General features: G+C 38.6%; 1 protein-coding gene across 2 annotated transcripts in view; it reads left to right on the forward strand.

Moving 5' to 3' along the window:
* PRKDC (protein kinase, DNA-activated, catalytic subunit) overlaps nt 1-22,000 on the forward strand; it is an 81,518-nt gene that overhangs the window by 55,782 nt on the left and 3,736 nt on the right. Inside the window, exons 63-81 of one of the 2 annotated variants that reach the window (XM_055704292.1) lie at nt 2,279-2,487; nt 2,915-3,053; nt 3,613-3,801; nt 4,283-4,507; nt 5,135-5,243; nt 5,938-6,049; nt 7,585-7,774; nt 8,866-9,040; nt 9,127-9,317; nt 11,000-11,180; nt 11,698-11,858; nt 13,384-13,595; nt 14,760-14,847; nt 15,661-15,804; nt 17,707-17,911; nt 18,470-18,537; nt 18,807-19,027; nt 19,334-19,426; nt 21,306-21,395. In XM_055704292.1, the coding sequence (XP_055560267.1) occupies nt 2,279-2,487; nt 2,915-3,053; nt 3,613-3,801; nt 4,283-4,507; nt 5,135-5,243; nt 5,938-6,049; nt 7,585-7,774; nt 8,866-9,040; nt 9,127-9,317; nt 11,000-11,180; nt 11,698-11,858; nt 13,384-13,595; nt 14,760-14,847; nt 15,661-15,804; nt 17,707-17,911; nt 18,470-18,537; nt 18,807-19,027; nt 19,334-19,426; nt 21,306-21,395 (3,002 nt within the window). The remainder of the gene's footprint in view (nt 1-2,278; nt 2,488-2,914; nt 3,054-3,612; nt 3,802-4,282; nt 4,508-5,134; nt 5,244-5,937; nt 6,050-7,584; nt 7,775-8,865; nt 9,041-9,126; nt 9,318-10,999; nt 11,181-11,697; nt 11,859-13,383; nt 13,596-14,759; nt 14,848-15,660; nt 15,805-17,706; nt 17,912-18,469; nt 18,538-18,806; nt 19,028-19,333; nt 19,427-21,305; nt 21,396-22,000) is intronic. The other variant, XM_055704293.1, reaches the window with a different exon arrangement.

The following is a 22,000-nucleotide window of genomic DNA, read 5'->3' on the forward strand; positions in this document are numbered from 1 at the left end:
CTTGATATTATTATTTGTATTGAACTATGCTGTCTGTTAGACTGTATTAATAACACTGTTGTTAGACTACTTTTTTTTCTGAGTAGACGTAAAATGAAGACTCAAAAAAACAGGTAAGTTAAAATCAGTCAAAAATACGGACTTTGTAAGAGCGTAAGAGCATCTCATTGCCATCCCCACTCAATAACAAAAGAATAACAGCACAAAGCCTCAGCCTGTGTCTTTGAGCATCCTGCATAACAGTCAGAGGAAGGCTTTTCCCCAACAGGGAACAGAGTTCATATTGATCAGGAGAGAGAGTTGGGAGAGGGTGAGAGCACACAGTGCTGAGGCTATCATTTAGCTCACAAAGGGTGTCCTGATCACTGGCCATTTGGAAATACAGCTTCTGTTTCCTATGTACCAACACTATAATAAATACTAGCTTGTTTCTTCTGAGGCTTCCTCTTTCACTGCCATTTCCTTCTGGTGGTTTGACTTTGTGGTTTTCTGCAGGCTTAAGTCCCATCAGGAGAGTAACTTGGTGATGAAAAAAGCTGTTCTCATCTATAGGTATAATCTTAAAACTGACTATGAGGCTCTGGGATTGGCTTTCAGGACAGATTAAAAACCAGCTGAAATACTAAGAGAAAAGTTAACCCCATGACAAAAGTTTACATAGACTCCATAGTGATACCTGGTCTCTGAAGAACATAAATTGCCTTATAAATATTTCAGCTGTCAGGCCAGCTCAGATACCATTTGTCCTAATCTTTGAACATGTGGTGCAAGACAGAACGCATTACATATGGAGCAAGGATCATTTCCTTTGCTTTCAGAAGTGATCAAATAGTCACCAAAATGCACTAAATAGAAAGACATCTGCTTTGATGTGGGACACTGTCTCTGAATTTTGAGTTTGGGAGAGTATTCATTCTCTGGATGTACAGTTATATTTGCACAGTTCTTACACTTTTTTTCTGGGAATCCCTGAGAAGGGGTTTTTGGTCTTACCTTAGCAAAGCTGTTCTTAAGCTTTTAGATTGTGCAGTGGACACTGCGTCCCTGACATAACCCCTGAAAGTTGGCAGTCAAGGAGTGTGTGCCTTGTACATAGCAGTGTCTGGGGCACATGTGCAGCTTTGAGAGAAACTGCTAGCTGAAATTGCCTGAATTAGCAGGTGAAGCATATGCGAAGCCAGGGATTTACCTGGTTTGTAACTCGGGAAGCTACAAGAAACTGTTCTCTTTTTATTGAGTACAAATTTATTGGTGTGAGAATCTCAAGTATACAAATTGTGTAATGAGTTTGCTTATGCCAGGTGCCTATTCTGCAGTTTTTGTGGTGGTTGGTGGTTGCCATTTATCGAAGAAGTGTAGCTTGGTTGTTCTCACAGTCTGTTGTTGCAATTTCAAATAGCAATTCTTTTTTCACTTGGTGTTCTGGAACATACTGTGTTGCAAAAGTCAAACTTTAATTTTTGTCCTAAAACTCAATGCTGTTTCTTGTAATGAAAGTTATGTTACCCCTTTTCCATGCTGTAGATTTTTTTTTTTTCTTCCTGTTTGGTTAAGATATTAGTGCAACTTTTGTTTAGGTTCTTAAATGAAAAAAAACCAAACCCTGGCTTTAATAAACTTTTCTGCCTCTTTCTTGATATTTGGGTTAATGATTTAAGTATTTAAAAAGCCCTTCATGTAAACAAGAATATTTTTCCTGGAAAAGAGTTTATTCTGTAGTTGGACTAATGTTAAATACAGTAAAGACCTGCTAGAAATACTGTCATGTTTTGAAATGGGGCAGAACTAGTTGAGTACAGTACTAAATGAGTCTGCCAGGAAGCTGTGGTATGCCAAAACTGGGTATGTAAGCCTCCAGCTCAGAGAAGACATCGTGGTTAATCATGCCTTTAATTTATGGCAGGAATGCACCACTCAGTAGGTTAAGTGAAATGCAGCTGTTGTGTAGCAGGCACCATGCTGCCAACAAGTGAAAAGATGGAGGCTGTGAATGGTCCATTTACCTGTCCCGGTTTCCCCTGTGTTTGTTGAGAGGGTTGTCCTGTGCCCTGGAGACAGACGAAGTAGAGGGGTTATTCTCTACTGTTCTCTGTCCAAAGAGCAACAGACAGGGGAAAAGATCCCAGTTTTCTCAGAGTTCGGTAGAGTTCCGGAGATTTAATGGCTTACTTCCAAAGCTTACACTGTAAGGAAAGGAATGCCAAATAGGTGATCTCTAAAAGGTGATCCATATAGTTTTAGACCAAGTAGACTCCTGTTGTTTTGTTTTATTTTACAGGAAATGAGTTACCAGCACAGAGAGCTACTGGAACTGGATTCAGCTAATGTGAGCACAAGCTGCCTTGCAAGTTTACAGCAACCAGTGGGCATCCTTCTTCTGGAGCACACGCTGATGGCTCTGTCCCCTGAAGAGGAGCCCCCATCCAAGCGGATGCGTGGGAGGACAGAGCTTCCCCCAGATGTGATCAGATGGATTGAACTTGCTAAGTAAATTCTTGTTTGAGACCATTTACTCCCATTTAGGTTTACCTTGTGAAGAACTCTGCCTTTATGGCTTATGAGATTTCTTCTTTAGTCTTTCCCTCTTTTAGACTTACATATGCTTTCAATTTCTTGTCAGTTAATTACTATCTTTCACTTAGAGCAATTAGATTTAACAGCTGGGCACCCTGATGATGCTATCAGACTGCTGAAAAACATGTTATTGATAGCTTTTCAACTACAAGAATTTCCACAGTTCAGGTATCCTACAAGATGAAGTTTATCTGGTTCAATTTATACTTATGATCTAAAAAAGTATTATTACAAGCCAGTAGTATTAGTGTTTATTGAATTAGTATTTTTAATAGCTGATGTTTGCATTAATATACATTTGTTCAACTAATTAAAATATTTCCCTTTTCAATTTTACTAGGCTGTACCGATCTCTTGGGGATTATGATGTCCTTCGTGGCATTTTCAGTGGCAAGATTGGAACTAAGGAAATTACACAGAAAGCATTGTTGGCAGAAGCAAGGAGTGATTATGCTGAAGCAGCTAAATATTACGATGAGGTAAAATGACAAGAATATTTTTTTATTTCATAAATATCTCGTGACTTAAAACTAATAAGCCAAAATTAAACATTTTGAGAAGTAGCATATTGTTTAAAAAGTCCTTGTGTTTCGTTTGATTGATGATTCAGTCTGTAAAGACGTGGGAACAGATGAACAGTCACAATAGAGCAGTGTGATACTTTTTACTGTTTGTTACAAAGTTTCATATGTGAGATGCCTAGGCAGACAAGTAAAATACAATGGGCGTGCTGCCCACCCCAAGAAAGCAAGCTGCATGTGTTCATGGCAAAGAAAATCTGAGTTATAGTGGGTAAAAATTAAGAAGGATCTCTTTAATCTTGTTTTAAAGTCTTCACTTTAAAAATGCAGGTTTACTAAAGATGGCTGCCTGAAATAAATTTATATATAAATACTGACAAGCTTGAATTTTCTGCATTTAATGTTGCTGTTAAATTCTGGTGAGACAATAAATTATTGTTAAGTTCCTGGTTATTTAGAGCTGAAACATGTCAGATTCTAGCTGAGAACCTTCCTGCCCCTCAAATTAATTCCCTAGGCACTCTGTAAAGAAGACTGGCAAGATGGAGAGCCAACAGAAGCGGAGAAGGACTTCTGGGAGTTTGCATCTCTGGAATGCTATGACCACCTCACAGACTGGAAGTCTCTGGAGTATTGTGCTACCGTTAATATTGACAGTGGAAAACCTCCAGACCTAAGCAAAATGTGGAATGATCCATTTTTGCAGGTTTCTAGATATCTCTTTATTGATACTGTACTGTTTTTATCTCTGCAGGCATGCCCTACAGTACTGTGATTGTGGGTGGAAATCAGTTGCATTATTTGGGTTACTTTATTATGGAAATTAGCAGAGATTCCAATATATAAAATATAATTGAAGCAATTACTTTAGCTGCTTTTCCATAGTTTAATTTTTACCTTGAGTCTATGGGTGATCATCATCTGTTGTTGTTGTTGTTGCTTTTATCACAAGTTTTATTTGATCCGTGTTTTACAAGTTACCAAACTGCTGGTTTTGAAACTGGTAAAATTTGCTAACTTCTTGAACCTATCAGAAAAGACTGCTGTAATTTTTTAGCAAATTGGTATTTGTCTAGAGAGAAAACATGTAAGAAAACAGTTCAGAATATATTTATCTGCCACTGATAACAAAACTGATCATGTAATGTTCCGTTCCTAGAAATAAAGACTATATTTTCACCTTGTAGGAGACATATCTGCCCTATATAATACGCAGCAAGTTGAAGTTACTGCTCAGTGGGGAAAACGACCAGACTTTGCTAACTTTTATTGATGAGGCAATGAAGACAGAACAGAAGAAAGACATTATAGAAATGCATTACAGCCAAGAGCTTAGTCTACTTTACATCCTGCAAGATGATTTTGACAGAGCCAGATATTACATTAGCAATGGCATGCAGATCTTCATGCAGGTAACAATCTCTGCTGTCACTGATACGATTTTTGTATGTAAACTCATGGAACAATGAAACTATTGTTGCTGTTACTGCTGCTGGATTATACTCTGGAGAGAAACACTTGCCCAAATACAACAAAATCTAGGTGCTTCCCCATCATATGACAGAACTTCCTTTGAATTTGCTGCTTGCAGTGATGAGAGGGGAACCAGCCAGTGGAGCATCCTCTCATTTTAATTTGTTTTGTTTTGCTGATTTCATCTATTAGAAGTTTTTCGGCGTAACTGTTTGTGCTGATTAATAGCAGTTTTATGTCATTCACCTTTTTAGAAGCCTTCTGTGCCCAGAACAAACTTGAAAAGAGTATCATATTGAGAAGTTACAAATTCCATCCATTACCAAGTTTTGATTAGACTGTAGGACTATCCTAAAATGTAGGATAGGAATTACAGCTAGAGTATGCCTCTATGCTTGTCAAAAGCAGAGTTGTTCTTAGCTTACAGGCTATTAAATTACTTTTAAAAGGTTGGGTTGTAGAGCATACTATATACCAGCATCAGGTCACTAGTTTGTAGAGCACTGCGTAGAACCATGTTGTAAATTCTGTAAGTGAAATCTCCCATTCTTTCAATTTCTTTCCAGAGCTATTCCAGTATTGATACTTTGTTACCTCAAAGTCGAATGACCAAACTGCAGTCTGTACAAGCTTTGACAGAAATACAGGATTTCATCAATTTTATGACCAAAAGAAGTAAAGATATTTTTTTCTTAAGTGATTTTCCTTTCTTTGTGTTAAATAAGCATGGTTTCCTGAACTTTGAATTTCTATTTCCTCACTTAGAGGACTGAACTCCTGTTTGAACGAGCATAGGTCTGGAATTACTTCTTACTGTCTTCTTGACAGTTGTGTAAGATAAGCTTGAAGATAGTTCTGTGTTATATTGCAAAGTTTTATTAGCCTAGCTGTTGTGTAAGAGTTAAATACCTCTTTTGGAAGTGTAAGTAATAGTTTTAAACTAAGATTTTTGTTTGGATCACTTTTGGTAGCAAATAATGCTTAGCAGAGATAAGATGGATGTGGTGTTTAATTTATAGCTACTGAGGTAGGCATGAAATACAAATTTAGGCACATAAACGAAATTTTATAAAAAATTTAGTTAACTATATTCCAGCATATTCCTGTATGGAAAGGTATCTACGCAGTGGTGATTCCCAGTGACAGTTGATACCATGTCTTTATTGAATCTCCTATGCTTCAGCAATAAACAGAAGCAATATGATCGCCAAGCAGTGTATTTAATGCAAGCCCAGAAATGCAAGTTGGTTCTTTTATTGCAGTTTTCTGAACTGAACTAAATTTTTGAATGTTAGACTATGTTTGGTGTAGGCCTTTTTCATACTGTTTGGATTTAGATGCATTGACAGTATTCTTAATTGATTTCTAGGTAACCTAGCTTCACAGGCTTCCCTTAAGAGACTTCTCAGAATTTGGACAAGCAGATATCCAGATGCTAAAATGGATCCTATGAACATCTGGGATGATATCATTACAAATCGGTAAAATTGCATTCTTGGGTTAGCTTTAGTTCTGTCTGCCTGTTGAGTTCTGAGAGGTGCTTTTTCTAATGTTGCTTGTTTCCATGGGACTGCAGGGGTGATATAGTGTATGCTCTTTTTTTTTTTTTATTTTTTTTAACTGTTGTAATAGCTTTATCAGTACAACAGGGTTTTGTGTGACTAACTTGTGGTGAGAAGCAAAAGGAGGTTGAGAAATGGCCAGGGAATAAACTGTATTTTGATAGGGAAATGTAACTGCTAGTTCAGGCGTTCTCTTGCATCAGTGACTGCATGTGCTGTGCAAGCTAGCCCACTTCAGCAGCCCTTAAACACATCCCCTTGTAATTGAGTAGATCAGCTGCATTCAGCTCAATGAAACACCACCCAAAAGGCCAGTCTGTTGTGAATAAAAAGGCTTACCTACTTTGCAGGCAGTTCCAGAGTTAGGGTGTGTACAAAATAAGCCCAGCCCTGTCGCTATCAGTGTTTCACATGTTTATAGGAAAGTCTATGACTAGTGCTGTAATTAGAGACTTCTGCAGTGCAACTGTTGCTAGAAAGAACAAAGGCTCTCCAGAGATTCTTTTGGATTAGCTTCAAAGAAGCTGGAATGCTTTTCCAAAGCTGAAAGTTTTCTGTCCTCCCGGTGGTATCTATCTTCATCCCAACCACGCTTCCAGTGCAAATCTAGATTCTTTCTTTTGCTGGTGGACAACTTCTTCAACAGCTCTGCTGATACCCACTGTACTCTGTAATTTATTTTATTATCTCTTGGTATCAGGAAAAAATGGCTACAGAAGAGCTTATTGCAGGTAAATATTAGGCAGCATATATGGTATGGCTTAATCCTTTACAAAGTCTCAAAATATTTATGAATTGAAGGGTTACCAGTGTCTTAAACACTTTTAAGTGCTTTTAGAAAACCTTTATCTCAAATTAGTGACAAAGGATGTGCAAAACCCCATTCCAGACTGCAGTGCTAGCCTCTGCATTGAATAACAGTCTACATGATGAGAGGTGGTATTAAGTAAGATAGGACTAGTTGTAGATTGAACAGAATGTAGCATTTCCCTTTCAAAAGCTGATTATAGTCACTTGTCTTTTCTGCAACACAAATTTCAATGTTTACATGTGTGGTGTGATATACATTTGAATTTCAGATTGACATAAAAAACAGCCTGGCCCTTACACTATATAACTGAGACTCCTGTTTATCAGCACTTCCATCAAGTTGGAACGCAAGTCATGGCTTGGTGAACTTAGAGGTTGTAGCTTTGAAATCCCACTCTGTTATGGACATTTCTAATACCTAATCACATCAATCCAAGATCCTAGAATGCTGTCAGCGTCAGTATGTCCCCAGTTACGACTTTCCAGATTCCAAGGACTATATTTAGCCCTTGCTAAAGGTGATCGCTGTATCTTGTTGGTAGCTTGACTACTTGCAGTGTCTACTGTCAGGTAGATCAACACTTAAATGTTCCTGCCCTCAGATGCATGCTGGAGCGATTTGTATTCCTGTTGTTGTTGTGCAGGTGTTTCTTTCTTGACAAACTGCAGGAGAAACTTCTCTGTGATCAGGCCAATGATAGTATGGAGGTGGATGAAGAATACAGTGCTGGTGACCAAATGGAAGTAGATCAACAGGGTGAAGACATGTACTCAATGATTAGAAGCTGTAAATTTAACATGAAGATGAAGATGGTAGAAAGTGCCAGGAAACAGGTGACTGTACTGTCTGATAGCTTCCAATTTTGAGAGAAAATGCATAGAAACTACAGCTGAAAAAGCATTTTAGGTGGTCTTGGGTACCTTTTTGTCAGGGCCTGCTGTCCCGGACATTTTGAAAGCTCAAGAAAGTCAGTTCCAAGTGAGAGAAAACAAATGGATAAATGTTAATTACAAACTTGATGACAATTTGTCATTACTGGAAATGTGCCTGAAGGCCCCTTTTGATCCACAGGTGGTTTCTGGCATTTTAAAGGGCAGATAAATAAAGTATCTGAAATGCTTCAGTCTTTAATGGATGGGATGCTTGCAACCACTTTGTTTTCTCATTTACAAACAATCTCTTCTGTACAAGGAAACAAATCAAGTTCAGATTGAATCAATATAGCTTTAGTCAGCAATAGTGAAACATTTTATGAGATATATATATATATTTTTATGGTTTTCATTAATGCTGTTAGGTTAACACATAAAGAACTAAAGCGAAGTTTTTTGGTTTGGATCTGGCTGTTAAAATGACTGTAACAGCCTTCTTTGATGGACCTTTGGTGTTTCAAGCCTGAGACAAAATGAATATTATTTAAGTTGAGGTCTCCCCCATCTTCTAAGATGCTGCAGAAATCTGCAGTCGGTGACAAGACTTTAAGTACTGTAATAACCAAATACAAGGTTAGAGCTGTGTTGACTATACACTTAGAGTAAATGAAAAGTAAGATTTCCCTTAATGTTAGTTAATGTGAAACTTTTCATCAAAACACAAATATAAGTGATTTGCTTATGGTATTATAAACCAAGTTACATTGCCAGTGTACTGCAGAACAGTTAATGCTTGTTTAGTCATGCAGATAGAATTACTTTCATTTTGTCAGACTGTTAAATCTCTGGGTTTTGTGGGGGTTTTTTTTGTGCATTTTTCCATTAGCGTAAATATGTTTTTGAATATGAGACCCAACTAGTAATGGACCTCTCCATGTTATTACAGCTTTACTTCTGTTACCTAAATATTCTCATCCCTTCATTTAGTTGCAGAACAGTTTTATTTGCTCTTCAGATATATTATCTGAAAATTCTGTCTAATCTGAATACAGAACAGCTTCTCAGTGGCCAAGAAGCTTCTGAAAAACCTATTCAAAGAAGCCAAAATGAGGGAAGACTGGCTGGTGAGGTGGAATCACACCTATTGCCGCTTTACACATAGCTGCAGCCGGAACCAGAGTTGTCCTGAACGTGTGCTCTCAGTGTTAAAAACCATCTCCCTGCTTGGTAACAGCTTTCTCTTTGCTTCACATTGTTTATTATACAAAGCTGCTTTGTTGTCAAATTACCAACTTTGGTTTTGAATTCCACAGAAGATACCAAATCTGACTATCTTAGCAAGAACATAGTGGCCTTCCGAAACCAGAATCTTCTTCTGGGTACTACGTACCACATCATGGCCAATGCTCTTAGGCAGGATCCAAGATGCCTTGAGCAAATCGAGGAAGAAAAGGCTGGAAAAATATCAGTACTATCAGGAGAAAGTCTTGCGAGTCCTGAAAAGGTAAATGAGAGGAGAAAAGCTTTTAGGTATTTCAGTATTGTGATCGCTGCTCCAACAGGTACAATAGGTAGTGATGGATGTGGATAGATACAGGGAATGTGAAACCCATCTGCTACTAGCAGTGATTTGTCCAGGAAAAATCCCTGGGATGGGGGAAGCTCTGGCTGCTGTTTTGTCTGCTTTTTTGCTCTCCTGGAGTTCTGCACCACTGTAGCGTTTTCAGTTTGGAGTGTTCTTGCAATTCTCTGTTCCTGGATTTTGTGTGAAGGGGGAAGACAATCATAGCATCTGTGTGCACTGTGGCAAGACAAGGCTTGGGAACATGATCCTCAAAGAATACCTTCATTTTAGCTGGGCATTTCTGAGCTGCTTCATGCTGTCAGACTATCTTATTTCGTAGAGTTCTTTATAATACTGATAATGCTACTGATACAGTTATTTCATCTAAATAATTTTAGTGATAGAGAGGAGAGGTCTTTTTAAGACAGAGCATATGCAGGTCAACTTTGCCTGTTTTGGGAAGGTGTGCACTTGAATAATACAGTGACAGACTGCTGCATCTGAAATCATGTGTTGTCCATTGTCCCAGATGCTGTGGCACTGACTTCTTGTCTGTCACATTGATGAAGAATTTGAAGTACCGCTGTGACTTATTTCTGTTAATTCCTAAAGCCACCATGAAGACCCTTAGATACAAACCATATCAATATAAAACAGCAGTAAATTGGTCTTAATTTGTGTTTTTATGGTTGTTAAAACAAAAAAAAAAGAAGGCAGATTAAGAGATTCCTGCAAAAAAGATTCTAAATTTTCAGGTACGTAGAAACTTGAGTGAAAGCTTAAGCTTCATTTATTAGCTAATTATGAAGAGCATTCTTCTTAAGTAAATCTAAAAGTTGAGCATAAAAGCTCTTCTGTGTCAAGTGAGTCAGATTGGGATACCAGGTATAATCTTATAAGATTAAGGAGCTTAGCCTTATTTTAGCTTATTAAGCAGTACTCTGACCCTGGTAGTTTCCCTCCACCTACCTGAAATTCAGACTGTTTAATTTCAGTTACAGCGTTGTTCCAACTTGTTCTGCAGCAATTTTGTATATTGTTTAATGATTGCAATAGCTACAATGTCTGAGGTTGGTAAGCTTGCTGACAATAGAACATATGTACTTGATATATAAAAATTCAGTAGTAAAGGATCTTGTAGAGTCCTTCATTGCACAAGCTGCATTAGAAATGTATAATCAATATGACTGTGTTTGTCATAGGGAAAAAGATACCAGATTTTTAATAGTTTGACGCATGCTTTTTTTAACACAGATTCTTAGTTGCTATGCAGATGTTGCAGATATGTCTTAATAGGAAAAAAACCAGCATTTTTTATGTTTCCTGTTAACTGTTTGCAAAAACTCTAGTAAAATTAACTTTTTTGCAGTTATAAAAATTCCACGTAACATGTCCAAAGACTAAAGTGTGTTTTATATTTTTTAATTGAAAATTGTGGAATACTTGAATACTAGAAATACTAGAAATAATGTCCCAATTTTTTCCTTTGTCAGCTGCTCAAAACATCTACTACAATTAAAGTTTTATCTACTCAAGACATGCAACCAAGCTTCAGTTTCAGAAAGAATTGTTGAATGCTATTTGCTAACATATCTTTTTTTTCTCTTGTGTTTGAATTTCAGGTATTGGCAAGTCTGAACAAGAAGGCTTTTCAGTGTTTCAGCAGTGCCGTGAGGAAGTCCGAAGAGGAAGAGCATTCCCACTCCATGGAACATGTAGATGTAGCGGGAATTATCGATGCGTATATGACTTTGGTCGGTTTCTGTGACCAGCATCTGCGTAGGGAAGAAGAAGGCTTGCTTGGTTAGTCAGGATTTCTCCTAAGCGTGTGAGGTGGATTTATCTGTGATACGTGAGCTTTTGTGATACCCAGCAGATCTCCCTGAGCAGTGCAGCTTGGATTTAAATGGAACAGTTTGTCCTTCAGTTCAACAGTATTTATATTCCTTCCCCCCACCATTACTGCTAGCTTTGATACTAGTGAATCACTCGTAGTCTCCCTCTCGCTTGTGAGAAATACATCATATCCAGTGTGTGCTTCCCTTGTTCCTTCCCAGACCACAGCAGTGCTGTATTTAAAGCAGGCAAGATACCAGCAGTGGTGCAGCTTCCTGATAAAGCTAATCCTTACAATCCCCAAGTACATGTGTTGCAGATGTGTGCAGTTCAAACAGATGGGAAGAAGAACAAAGTAAAAATACAGAATACACTGGGAAAAAAACCTGACAACCTGAATTGTAAAGATGAATGTTCCAGATGATCAAAGACATGGAACAAGTGATGGTGTTTCTGATAATTCTTGTTTAATGTCTCTTGGCAGAAATTAACCCTGCAGATCTGCAGCTATTCCCAGCTATTGTGGTGAAGAGAATGATAAAAGCTTTAAAACTGAACTCCAGAGAAGCCAGACTGAGGTTTCCTAGACTGCTGCAAATAATTGAAAGATATCCAGCAGAGACATTGGGTCTAGTGACACGAGAGGTTAGTTGCTTCCATTTTCCTAGCAGCAAATGTTTCTGTAAATCGAATTTAAAAGGTGGGGGTGGAGGCTGGATGGATAGAGGTTAGACTGGTAAGTTTTGCTTCAGGTAAATCAGATAAATTTTATCCTGTCATTGTTCCTTGTCTTTTCTCTAACTTGCTGAGCCTAATTCATACAGACAGAAACTTTGTTTTTAAAAGTTTAACTTCTTATCATTACTCTGATTCCAAATGTTAGTTTGAGAGCTGCTGGAGGGGAACTGTGTAGTGGGTTGTTTGGGTTTTTTTTCTTCAGAACAACCTAAGTGGGCTGATAAAGGTAGTTAGTATTAAGGTGAGGAATGTATTTTATTTCTGTAGGCTGCGTTTCCCATATGCAGGAAGCCAGCAGCTTTTCCAGACTCATTTTCCTCATGTCCCACCTCTCCCTATCATGCTTCATTTCAGAGGTTACTACAACTTCTTCCTCCTTTCCCGCTTCCTCCCTTTCACAGCCTGTCCCTCCGTTGCTGTTCCATGGCAAGATACAGTGTCCCTGCTGCCGTGGGACAGATAAGCTGAGAGCTCCTCTGTGACTCATGCCAGTTTCTGCCTTAGCCTGGCCACCTTTTCAAGCCCGCGCCATTGTGCTGGCGCTCACAGAGCACCAGGCCCTTTCAAAGGAACAATTCAAGAGAGACAGAAACACAGTTTAGTTTTCCCAAGAAACTGAGAAAGTAGAAAACCAGCTGAGGTGCACAAGATGTGGCCACAGTGAAACTGATGGTTCAGACAGAACCTGACAGCTGGCCCAGCTGACAAATCTCACCCAGAAGAGGAGTTCACCAGGCAGTTCTTCATCCTCTCCTCTGTCGTTCTGTGAGATAAATACTGGCAATCTGATCTCAGACTCCACTAGAAAGGTAGGAAGGGATGATACAGGAGGAAAGGAGTCGGAGTTTGGCCTCTGGTTATCACCAGAAAATGTATTATAGTACTCCTTTCAAAACTTGTATCACTTTTGAAAAAGAAGTGAGCATGAAGTGTATTGGGGGAGTGCTTTACTGAAATCAGTATGTGTCAGCAAACCCAAACCTGTTTAAAGTTGAAGAAAGGGCAAAATTGTGGTAGGAGTTCCAGTGTTCCCCTTCCTGGCTCTTTTTTTACTCGCATCAAGACTTCAACCCAATGGTGTTTGAACTGTCTTCACATTTTTGAGGTTTTTGTATGTGGTGATCAAAAATTATTGTATTGCATCCAAACAGAAAATCCACAAGTTTGAGTATAAAGCCTCATCTGAATCAATAAACTGCAAATCTTTATAATGGAAAACCTGTTAAGCAGCAGCAGTGGTGGGGGTGGTAGTAAGTAACAATAGTAATGAAAATCTCTGCTTCACTGGGGAATGTTTTGTGCAACCTAGTTGACAGTTTCCTTTTTGTGTGTTTCTGTCTGTCAGGCTAGGCCACAGAACAGTTTTGTTTGTTTGCTGTGTTTGATATTTTCGAGGAGGACCAAAGTTGAAAGCAGTGTCTGTCTTTTGCAGCTTGCTTCGGTTCCCTGTTGGCAGTTCATTGGTTGGATTAGCCAGATGATGGCACTACTTGACAAGGATGAAGCAGTAGCTGTGCAACATACTGTTGAAGAGATCACAAATACCTATCCCCAGGCAATCATCTACCCTTTCATGATCAGCAGTGAAAGTTACTGTTTCAAAGATACTGCAACTGGTTGTAAGAACAAGGAGTTTGTAGAAAGGTGAATTTGCTATTGGAGTAGCTCTTTTGCATGTTTTTTTATTCAGGAGTGTAGAGGTTTGTTTATTTTTCCTAAACAAACTCTTTTCTTTAGGGGGCATGAGAAATATTAGAGAGTAGTCTGACGCACACTGTATTTTCATTTAAAGGCCCAGGGAAAATCAATACATAAAGTGTCTTAGTGTCTTAGTATTAGACATACTCAGGTTAGTGGCCTGAATACTTTCTGAAGTGGTGAGTGCATATAGTCCCCAGGCTGTGGGATGTTAGAATTTTTCCAAGATAAAACAGAAAGAGCACAGAGAGGCAACTGCTTTCTCCTTGTAATTCTGTGGTTGTTGAAGTTTCATCTTCCTTCTCCCATTCTGTGGAGGTAGAAGGGGGATCTGGTGCATGTTTAGGCTCTTACTGTAGTAGACTTAACAGCAGTCAAAGTTAGGACCCATCGGAGATGAAGATGAAGCTTGCTTGGACACTTACAATCTTTCTAATGCCAAGAGAAAGCAGACGTGTTTAAATAGAATACATGCTCCTACCAGGCTTTGGAGAGGGCTAGTGAAACAGATGCATGTTATCTTGGGGAATGACATCTCTTGGTTGCATTCTCTTGCTTATTCAGTGTGCACATACACCTTCGTCTAAAAGCCCTCCCTTCCCTGTTTGCCATGCAATAAAACCTGAGTAAATCCCCAGGCAAAAGTCAACTTCTATCACACAACGCTGTAGAACCACTAATACAATTTTAGGTGTCTTTTTGCCATTTTTTCAAATCTCTTGATACATTTGCTGAATGCCTTTGCTTAAAATAAGAAGATAAAGTCTTGTGCTTCACAAATTGTATGGCCGTTGAATAACTGTAGTGACAGAATATGTGGTCTGGTTAATGCCCATTTCTGTTGCAATATTGTTTCCACTCGCCCACCAAGCTCCTATTTTCGTAGTGGCACACTTAATTAAAAAAAATGGCAGCTGTGTGGTGAGAGCAGTCAATACCTTAAGTCATGCAGTCCAAGAGAGAATTCTGAGGGGGTCCTACCTGCCCACCCTTAGAATTATTTTACCAGATGCTTGAATATAGCAGACAACCTGAATCATTGCTTATCTGCAGGCTAGGTGGTGATGGTAGTTCCTGTTGCATTATGATGCGCTTTTTTTCCTTTTAAAGGATCAAGAATAAGTTGGACAGAGGAGGAGTAGTTCAAGATTTTGTTTGCTCCCTGGAACAGCTCTCTAATCCCGTAATGCTTTTTAAGGTAAAGTGTTGTGGGGGTTTTTTGGTGGGGTTTTTTGGTGGGGGTTTTTTTGGTGTTTTTTTTTTGTTTGGTTGGTTTTTTATTTTGTTTTTATTATTATTTATGCATACACATCCTGCCCCCATCATTGCTCACCCTGTGTTTAGGAAAGAGTGTGCCGGGTGGAGCCTGTCACAGTTTGGTTGACACCACAGCCGCAGGAAGCGGTTCAACCCAGAATCAACTGGTGATGATGCTGGGGTGCTGTCAGCAGCTTTCACTGGTGATGGTCTTCCTCCCTTGTGCCAGCTAGCTGTTTTGTAGTAGCCCTTTTCAGCTTTCTCCTTCAAGGTCTCTGCCCTGCCCCATAGTCAGTCTTCCTCAATTGTTCTGAAACCATTACAGAATTATCATTTGTGGGCCATCTCTGTAATTTCTTACCGACTGCTTGTGTTCTTATGCCCTTTCCCTGCTCTCTGCTGGGCTTCCCTGTCTACATTCTGACCCTGTTGTCTAAAGGATTCTCATTCATGTGTTTGGTACCACTCCTGGCACCATAGAGGCTTTCTTGGTTTGCACTAGACACTGTGGTAGTGAACGTGATTATCTTAATGAAGTAGAAACATTTTATCGAGACACAGAATGAAAGGGAAATATATCCATAGCCTTTTGATTGCTCTTTTAGTTGTCAAAAGACACATTAATTAACTACTAGTAAATATGGTCACCCAGAAGTAATCTGCGTGGATCACTGAACAGCAAGAGTCTTTCAGGGGTCTTGCTTCCCCTGAAGCAACTTTTTCTCAGTACTCATCTGTTCCCTTCTTTTTGCAGGATTGGGTTGAGGATGTCAGAAACGAGTTGGCAAAAGCTCAGAGAAATAAAAATAAGCTTAAGGAAATGTATGAAGGAATGTACAAGAATTTGGGAACTTTAGAGGCTCCTGGCCTTGGATTGCTGAGGAAAAGGTTTATTCAGGTATGTGTGATTGCCAAGTAGTGTTGGCATTGTATGCTTGTAGAAGGCACTAGGAAGTCAAAAGAGGGGACAAGATCACAGCTTTTACAGGTGCTGCAGGACTTGATGAGACAAGGGATCAAGTCAGGAATACAGGACTGGGATTTCTTTGCTAGAAGCAGGACTGAATCTTCCCTCTTACTCACCTTCTGCCTCCCCTGTCCTGCACGTTGCCAGGTTCTCAGGGCCTTGGCCTCTGACCATCCATGAACCTGCACAAGAATCTGGTCTTGGTTTTTTTCCTGCTGCCAAGGGTATATGAGCACCTTAGGGTGGTTTGCTATATTTTGCTACTCAAATTTGACGCTGATACTAAGTTATTTAGGGTAGGTTATTCAGAAGAGTTACAACTATGAAAAATTACAGAAAGGACTTTACAAAACTGACAGATCTGAAATAGTAATATGCAGTAATACATAAATTAAACACTGTTGACGGATTGTATTAATTAAAATGCAGTGTTAAGGCTCTTAAATATTTGCTGCCTTGAATTTTAAAAGAAGTCAAAGAACAGAAGAGAGAAAGCAATTCAATGATCATCTGGAAATAGATTTAAAGTGATAAAGATGTTGACTGTAGCAGTCTCTTCTTCAGAAGGATATTTTCTGTATTTTCATTTACTTCAGTGAAATAGTTGTGTCCTCCATAGCTTGGGAGAAAAACGATCAGGCATTAAAAAAAGAAGTGAGCTTACATGTCTTTCCAAAGTGTTAATACCAATGAGGTCTGAGAGGGGACATCTCGTTTTTCTAGAACCTTGAATTATGGACAGATGAAGTCAACTCAGTTAACTACTTGCAGATAAAACTCACTTTGTTTATTAAAATGGATCAGTGTGAAATGTTGTTGCACTTTAACAGGCTATTTAATACACTCTAAAAAATATGGGTTTATACACTGTACATCTAAATTATCTCAAAATAAATCATGAATAATAAATGTGATAGTAAGTAAAACATGTATGTTGGTATTTTCTAAGGTGATACAAAAAATTAATACATGAAGCTTTATGACATGCCTTATGTATACATATATCTTTTGGTTAGCAAAAAAGGTATATGTGAAATTAACTAGGATGTATTTGCTTACTATGTAGTATGGTTGAGTATGGCTGCTGCTAGTTTAAAAAAAAAAAAAAAAAAAAAAGAGAGAAAAAACCCCAAACCCAAAACCCCACACCTTCCATAATGCACAGAGTATTCATATTTGAGAGGGGAAAAAACATTAATGAACTTATCCATCTGTATTTTTTTACCATTTGTAAAACAAACAGTTGAGGGTTTGGGGGGTTTTGTTGCAGCAGTTCAAAAGTTTGATAACTAGATCTAAAGACCGGGGCATCAATTAAATGTCCTGAGAATAATCCTATATTTAGATTCATGATGGAATTTGTATTTTTTAACAGGTGCAAAATTGAAAACTTTTATTTATATTACTGTTTCACTAGCTGTTCTTAAATTTTTGTGAGCAGATGAGGTATGTGTATTAAGTCTAATGAGCAGCATTATTGATATGCTCACCCAGAATCCAGCTGCACCTGGAGAAGGTAAAAGGGCCAAGCTTCTGGTTTTGACATGGCAAAAAGGTTTTTGATCTCATTCTATAGAACTTTGATGTCACTGAGTTGGTAAAATGTAGATATTTCTGTTGAGGACAGCTGGTGAGTCTACCAAACAGGAAGCGAGAAGGTTCTGACAGACTAGAAGTAATGGAGAAAAAAAAAAAAATTAAGTGGAAGGATGACTGATGTATTTTAGGAGCTCAGATGAAGCTGTGTGTGTAGATAGGAAAGTACTGTTTTGGTGTTCTTGGGACGTTCCTAGCACTGTGTTAACAGGATTCCTTTCTGTAAATGAACCTCAGGCTTTTGGGAAAGACTTTGACCGTCATTTTGGAAAAGGAGGTTCAGAACTGTTGAACATGAAGGCTAATGACTTTGGTGAGATTGCAACTTCTCTCCTCTCAGAAATGAACAAAAAACATAAAGAACCTGGAAACCTGAAAGAATGTTCGCCATGGATGAGTGAATTCAAAGCTGAGTTCTTGAGGAATGAACTAGAGGTTCCTGGTAAGTTCCTCTTCAGTGTCAATGGTGAACTGTCCCTTACAAGGAAGTTGCTGCTCTTGAGCTCTTCTTTTTATGTTGGCTATATGACCCTTCTTTCTGGCCTTATGCAGAAGTAGATTTCATCTGAAATAGCTCTGTTCATTCTTCGTCACTTAAATCTGATCTTAAGCTGTAGTCCTGATATTTTTAAAATTCTGTCTAAAATTGTATCTTGCCTAAGAATTTCTGTGGTTTTTTTAAAGGCCTGACTCCCCAAAATCTGACATATAAGTCTATGTTCAAATCTAGTTCAAAAAGGACGTGTCCTCTGAAACCATTAAGAGCTGCAATTCTAACAGCTTTATAAGGAAAGAATATTAGTAATTCACAGATAAAATTATATGATGTATATGTTGGATTTTTATGCATTTTAAAATATTTTCTTCACTACCATTCTACCAATTTGACTAAATATTTGGAAGTGTGTTCTATTCTTAAACACTTTAAATTAAAAAATAATAATAATTAAGGTCAGTCTATGTAACTTTTTTCTTTTATTTTTTTCCATTACCACTTCAGGTCAGTATGATGGAAAAGGGAAACCACTGCCAGAGTACCATGCAAAAATCTCTGGATTTGATGAACGGGTATGTTAAGTGTGAGTCAAAATCCTGTGTGTTACAAATTTGTGTCTGTGTTCCATTTGAAGAGTTTGACAATAGCAAAGCTTGTTGCTTGTGTACGCATCTTGCAGCACATAAAGGAGGGTCTGCAAATGGGCATTTGTTTTTCTAGTACTAATTGAGCAACTTGATTATGCCATCTAGGAATGACAGATATGTTTAATTTCAGGGATGATTCTGTAAGGCCAAGTCTTCTGTCACAAATATTTTGGGTTTTCCTATCTTTTTACAAGATAAAGGTAATGGAATCCTTGAGGAAGCCAAAACGTATAACAATCCGAGGCAGTGATGAGCAGGAGTATCCTTTCCTTGTCAAAGGTGGTGAAGACTTGCGACAAGACCAGCGTATTGAGCAGCTGTTTGATGTAATGAACATTATCCTTTCCCAAGATGCTACATGTAGCCAAAGGAATATGCAGTTAAAAACTTATCAGGTCATCCCCATGACAACAAGGTAGGCATTTATCTTGAAGGAGCAGAAATCCTTATGTTAACATCTGTTACTGTTGGGATGTTGGAACGTGAGATTTGTGTGCCACATTCTGGTTCAGAGTGTTTTGGGTCTTGGCTTAATTTTTTTTCTTTTCCTTTTAAACAACATAGAAATTGCTTTGTCTGGAAACTGTTTTTCAGAGTATATTTATATTGGTAGCTTTCAGCCTTTTTTTAGGAGGCACTAGAATGTGTTGCTTGCTATTTGTGGTGTTCCTCTAAAGTTCAGCTGAGCAACTTCTTCACATCTCTGGCTTCTTTGTTCCAGACTGGGACTCATCAAGTGGCTGGAAAATACTTGCACTTTAAGGGAATTCCTTAAGAATAGTATGTCTGAAGAGGAAGACTTCAACTATAACAGGTGATGCTTGGTTTAACTGTCTGCTCTAATAGAGACCACTACTAATGGGGTTTTGATACGGTCAATCTTGTGGCAGCATTTCTTTTTTTGAAAGAATGAAATAAAAGGCACCTATAAGCAAGGAGGCAGTTTGTACTTCCTGACCCAAATTAGTAATTGGCAACTGTTTGTTTAATGAGTACCATTGTACCTGTAATATACTCCACCCAGCTTGTTTAAACAAGAGGCTTGTAATTATAATGATGTGTGACGTCATTATCATCACCATTTCCTTATCAGCAGATTGACTTTGCAAGTAAAGGATTTTGATCTTTTGATTTGATCAGGCAGGAAATGGACCTAGGTCAGAAAAGGGGGGAGCAGAGGAGAGGAGAGCAGAAGAGCGCTTTTCAGAACCTGGGTTCGGCAGTGAGTCAGTGGTGGGGGAAACTGGCAGCAGATGCACAAAACACGGCTGTAAAAGAACACTATCTCTGACTTCATACAAATGCTGGTTTGAATAAATTAGCTTGCTTTCTCTGGATTGTAACTGGAGGATGAATATTTGTAAAATTTATTTAATTCTGGCATTTCAGTCTGTTTCTATCCTGGAATTTAGAAATATGGTTTTATTTGCCAGTGTTGTTCTCAATACATAGTCTCTATCTGGGTTTGTCGAAGTGTTGTCAGCACTTATTTTTACTGGTTTTCATGCTTATGGGGCAGGTTGGAGGAACCTCCAGCATGGAGGTTGGACTCCAAAAAGTCTTTATTTCTACAGGTATTTTATTTTTGAGCAGTTTAGGAACTGCTATTGTTCCTGCATTAGCACTGTCTGGTTCACTTTTGTGAACAGCAGCAGTGTTATGTTGGCCTCAGTTCACTGGGAAAATGAAGGAGAACTCACATGGAACCACCTCGGGGGGAGATTTCTAATATGTTAAATGTACATTATCAGTGTCTTTCCAAAAACAATTAATGATTTACCCCAACACATAGCTTTATTTTATTGTTGTGTATTGACTTTAAATTAATTTTCCCATATGTTCTTCAATCAAGTCAATTAAGACACTTTATGTTGAACTATGGTTGAATGACAGCACTCGCAAAGGAAAATTCTGATCAAATCCTTGCTGGCAATATTCTGGTTGGGGTAGGGGAAATAACTTTTTGAAGTTTTGAAATCCTTTTCTTTATCCCACAGTGATGGGCTGTGCAGTCTATAAATGATAAATACTTCTTAAATGGAAAGGATCTCGGGTGCTCTGCTAAGTTGCTGCCTCTCTGGAAGAGAATAATGTCTAGTATATTTATAGTATATATAAGATGGGAGAAAAATATCAAATTATTATATAAGCAGTGCAACTAATGAAGACTGTCTTCTTAAGTCCAAGCCCCCATTCCTTCCCTCTTGTACACACTAAGGAGATAATGGACTGCCTTCCTGCATTCCCCACCTGTTTGGATGGACAAATGACAGCACATGCTGTGGTAGGCTACATAATGCCTCTCAAATGGATGTGAGACTGTTAAAAATATCTTTCCCTCCCTGAAGAAATTATTTTGGGTCTGTCTTCTCAAGTCAGCATCTAATTTTCACAGTACCTACTGACAAATTAACACCTTTGAGATGTCTAGTCCTCTGTCAAATATGAATGAAGTTCATTCAAAGCTGGGGGGAAGGAGATGTATGAATCAGCATATGCACTGACCGCGTAAACTTCATTTCCATAGCAAGGCTACAATTAATGTAGGCTGTAGCTTCCTGACGCCTCCCGTGCATAAAAATCTCATGGGTCATGGTAGCACACAGCCTGCGGATATTTGAGTACAGAGTGGAAAGGTAATATAGGGAAATCATCAACGTGCTTTTTTTTTTTTTTTCTTTTTTTCTCCTTAGCGAAAAAGGACCTCGGGCTACCTATTCTAAGTGGCTGTCCCAGATGAGTGGGAAAGCACAAGGCAGCTCTCGATACCATATTATGTACAGGTAGGTTTTGAAAGAGAACTGCACATAAAATGTAGAAGCTAGAGTGTGCACACACACGAAGTTGTAGAAGTTCCAGGAAAAATATGATCTGCCTTATAATAATGCTGGCTAGATCTGATTTTTGCTCATTTTACTGCTTCATCTTACTGGAGATGCTCTGCAGGGGGAGTTTAGTACTGCCAAAATCCCACCAGAGGACAGGAGTGCTTCCAGAAGGTTGCTCACTTCCCTAAGAAAGTGTCTAGAAGCAGATGCTCCTCTTCAACTTTATCTTCCAGGTGTCTTGGTCCTGATTATGCAATTAGGTAGGCTGCCTCAGAGCCAGAGCACCTGCTGAAGCTGGAAAGAGAAAATCACTGTGATTCACTGAGAATTTAAGAATATTTGATGATTCGGTTTGGGTCCTGACTTGAGGATCCTCTCGGAGGAGTTTCCACACCTGCCTAGATCTAGCACTGTAGTGGAGGGAAGTGAAGTTTCCAGCGGAGTGTTTCTGATGAGCTCATAACATGCTTAAGCAAGCATCTTGCTTTTTAAAGGAAACCTTTGACTTCTTTAACTGAGTGGGTCAATGTTAAGACTTGTATTTAGATCTGGAATGTGCT

The sequence above is a fragment of the Falco cherrug genome, chromosome 3 (assembly GCF_023634085.1).
Source record: "Falco cherrug isolate bFalChe1 chromosome 3, bFalChe1.pri, whole genome shotgun sequence".
Classification (NCBI taxonomy): Eukaryota; Metazoa; Chordata; class Aves; order Falconiformes; family Falconidae; genus Falco; species Falco cherrug.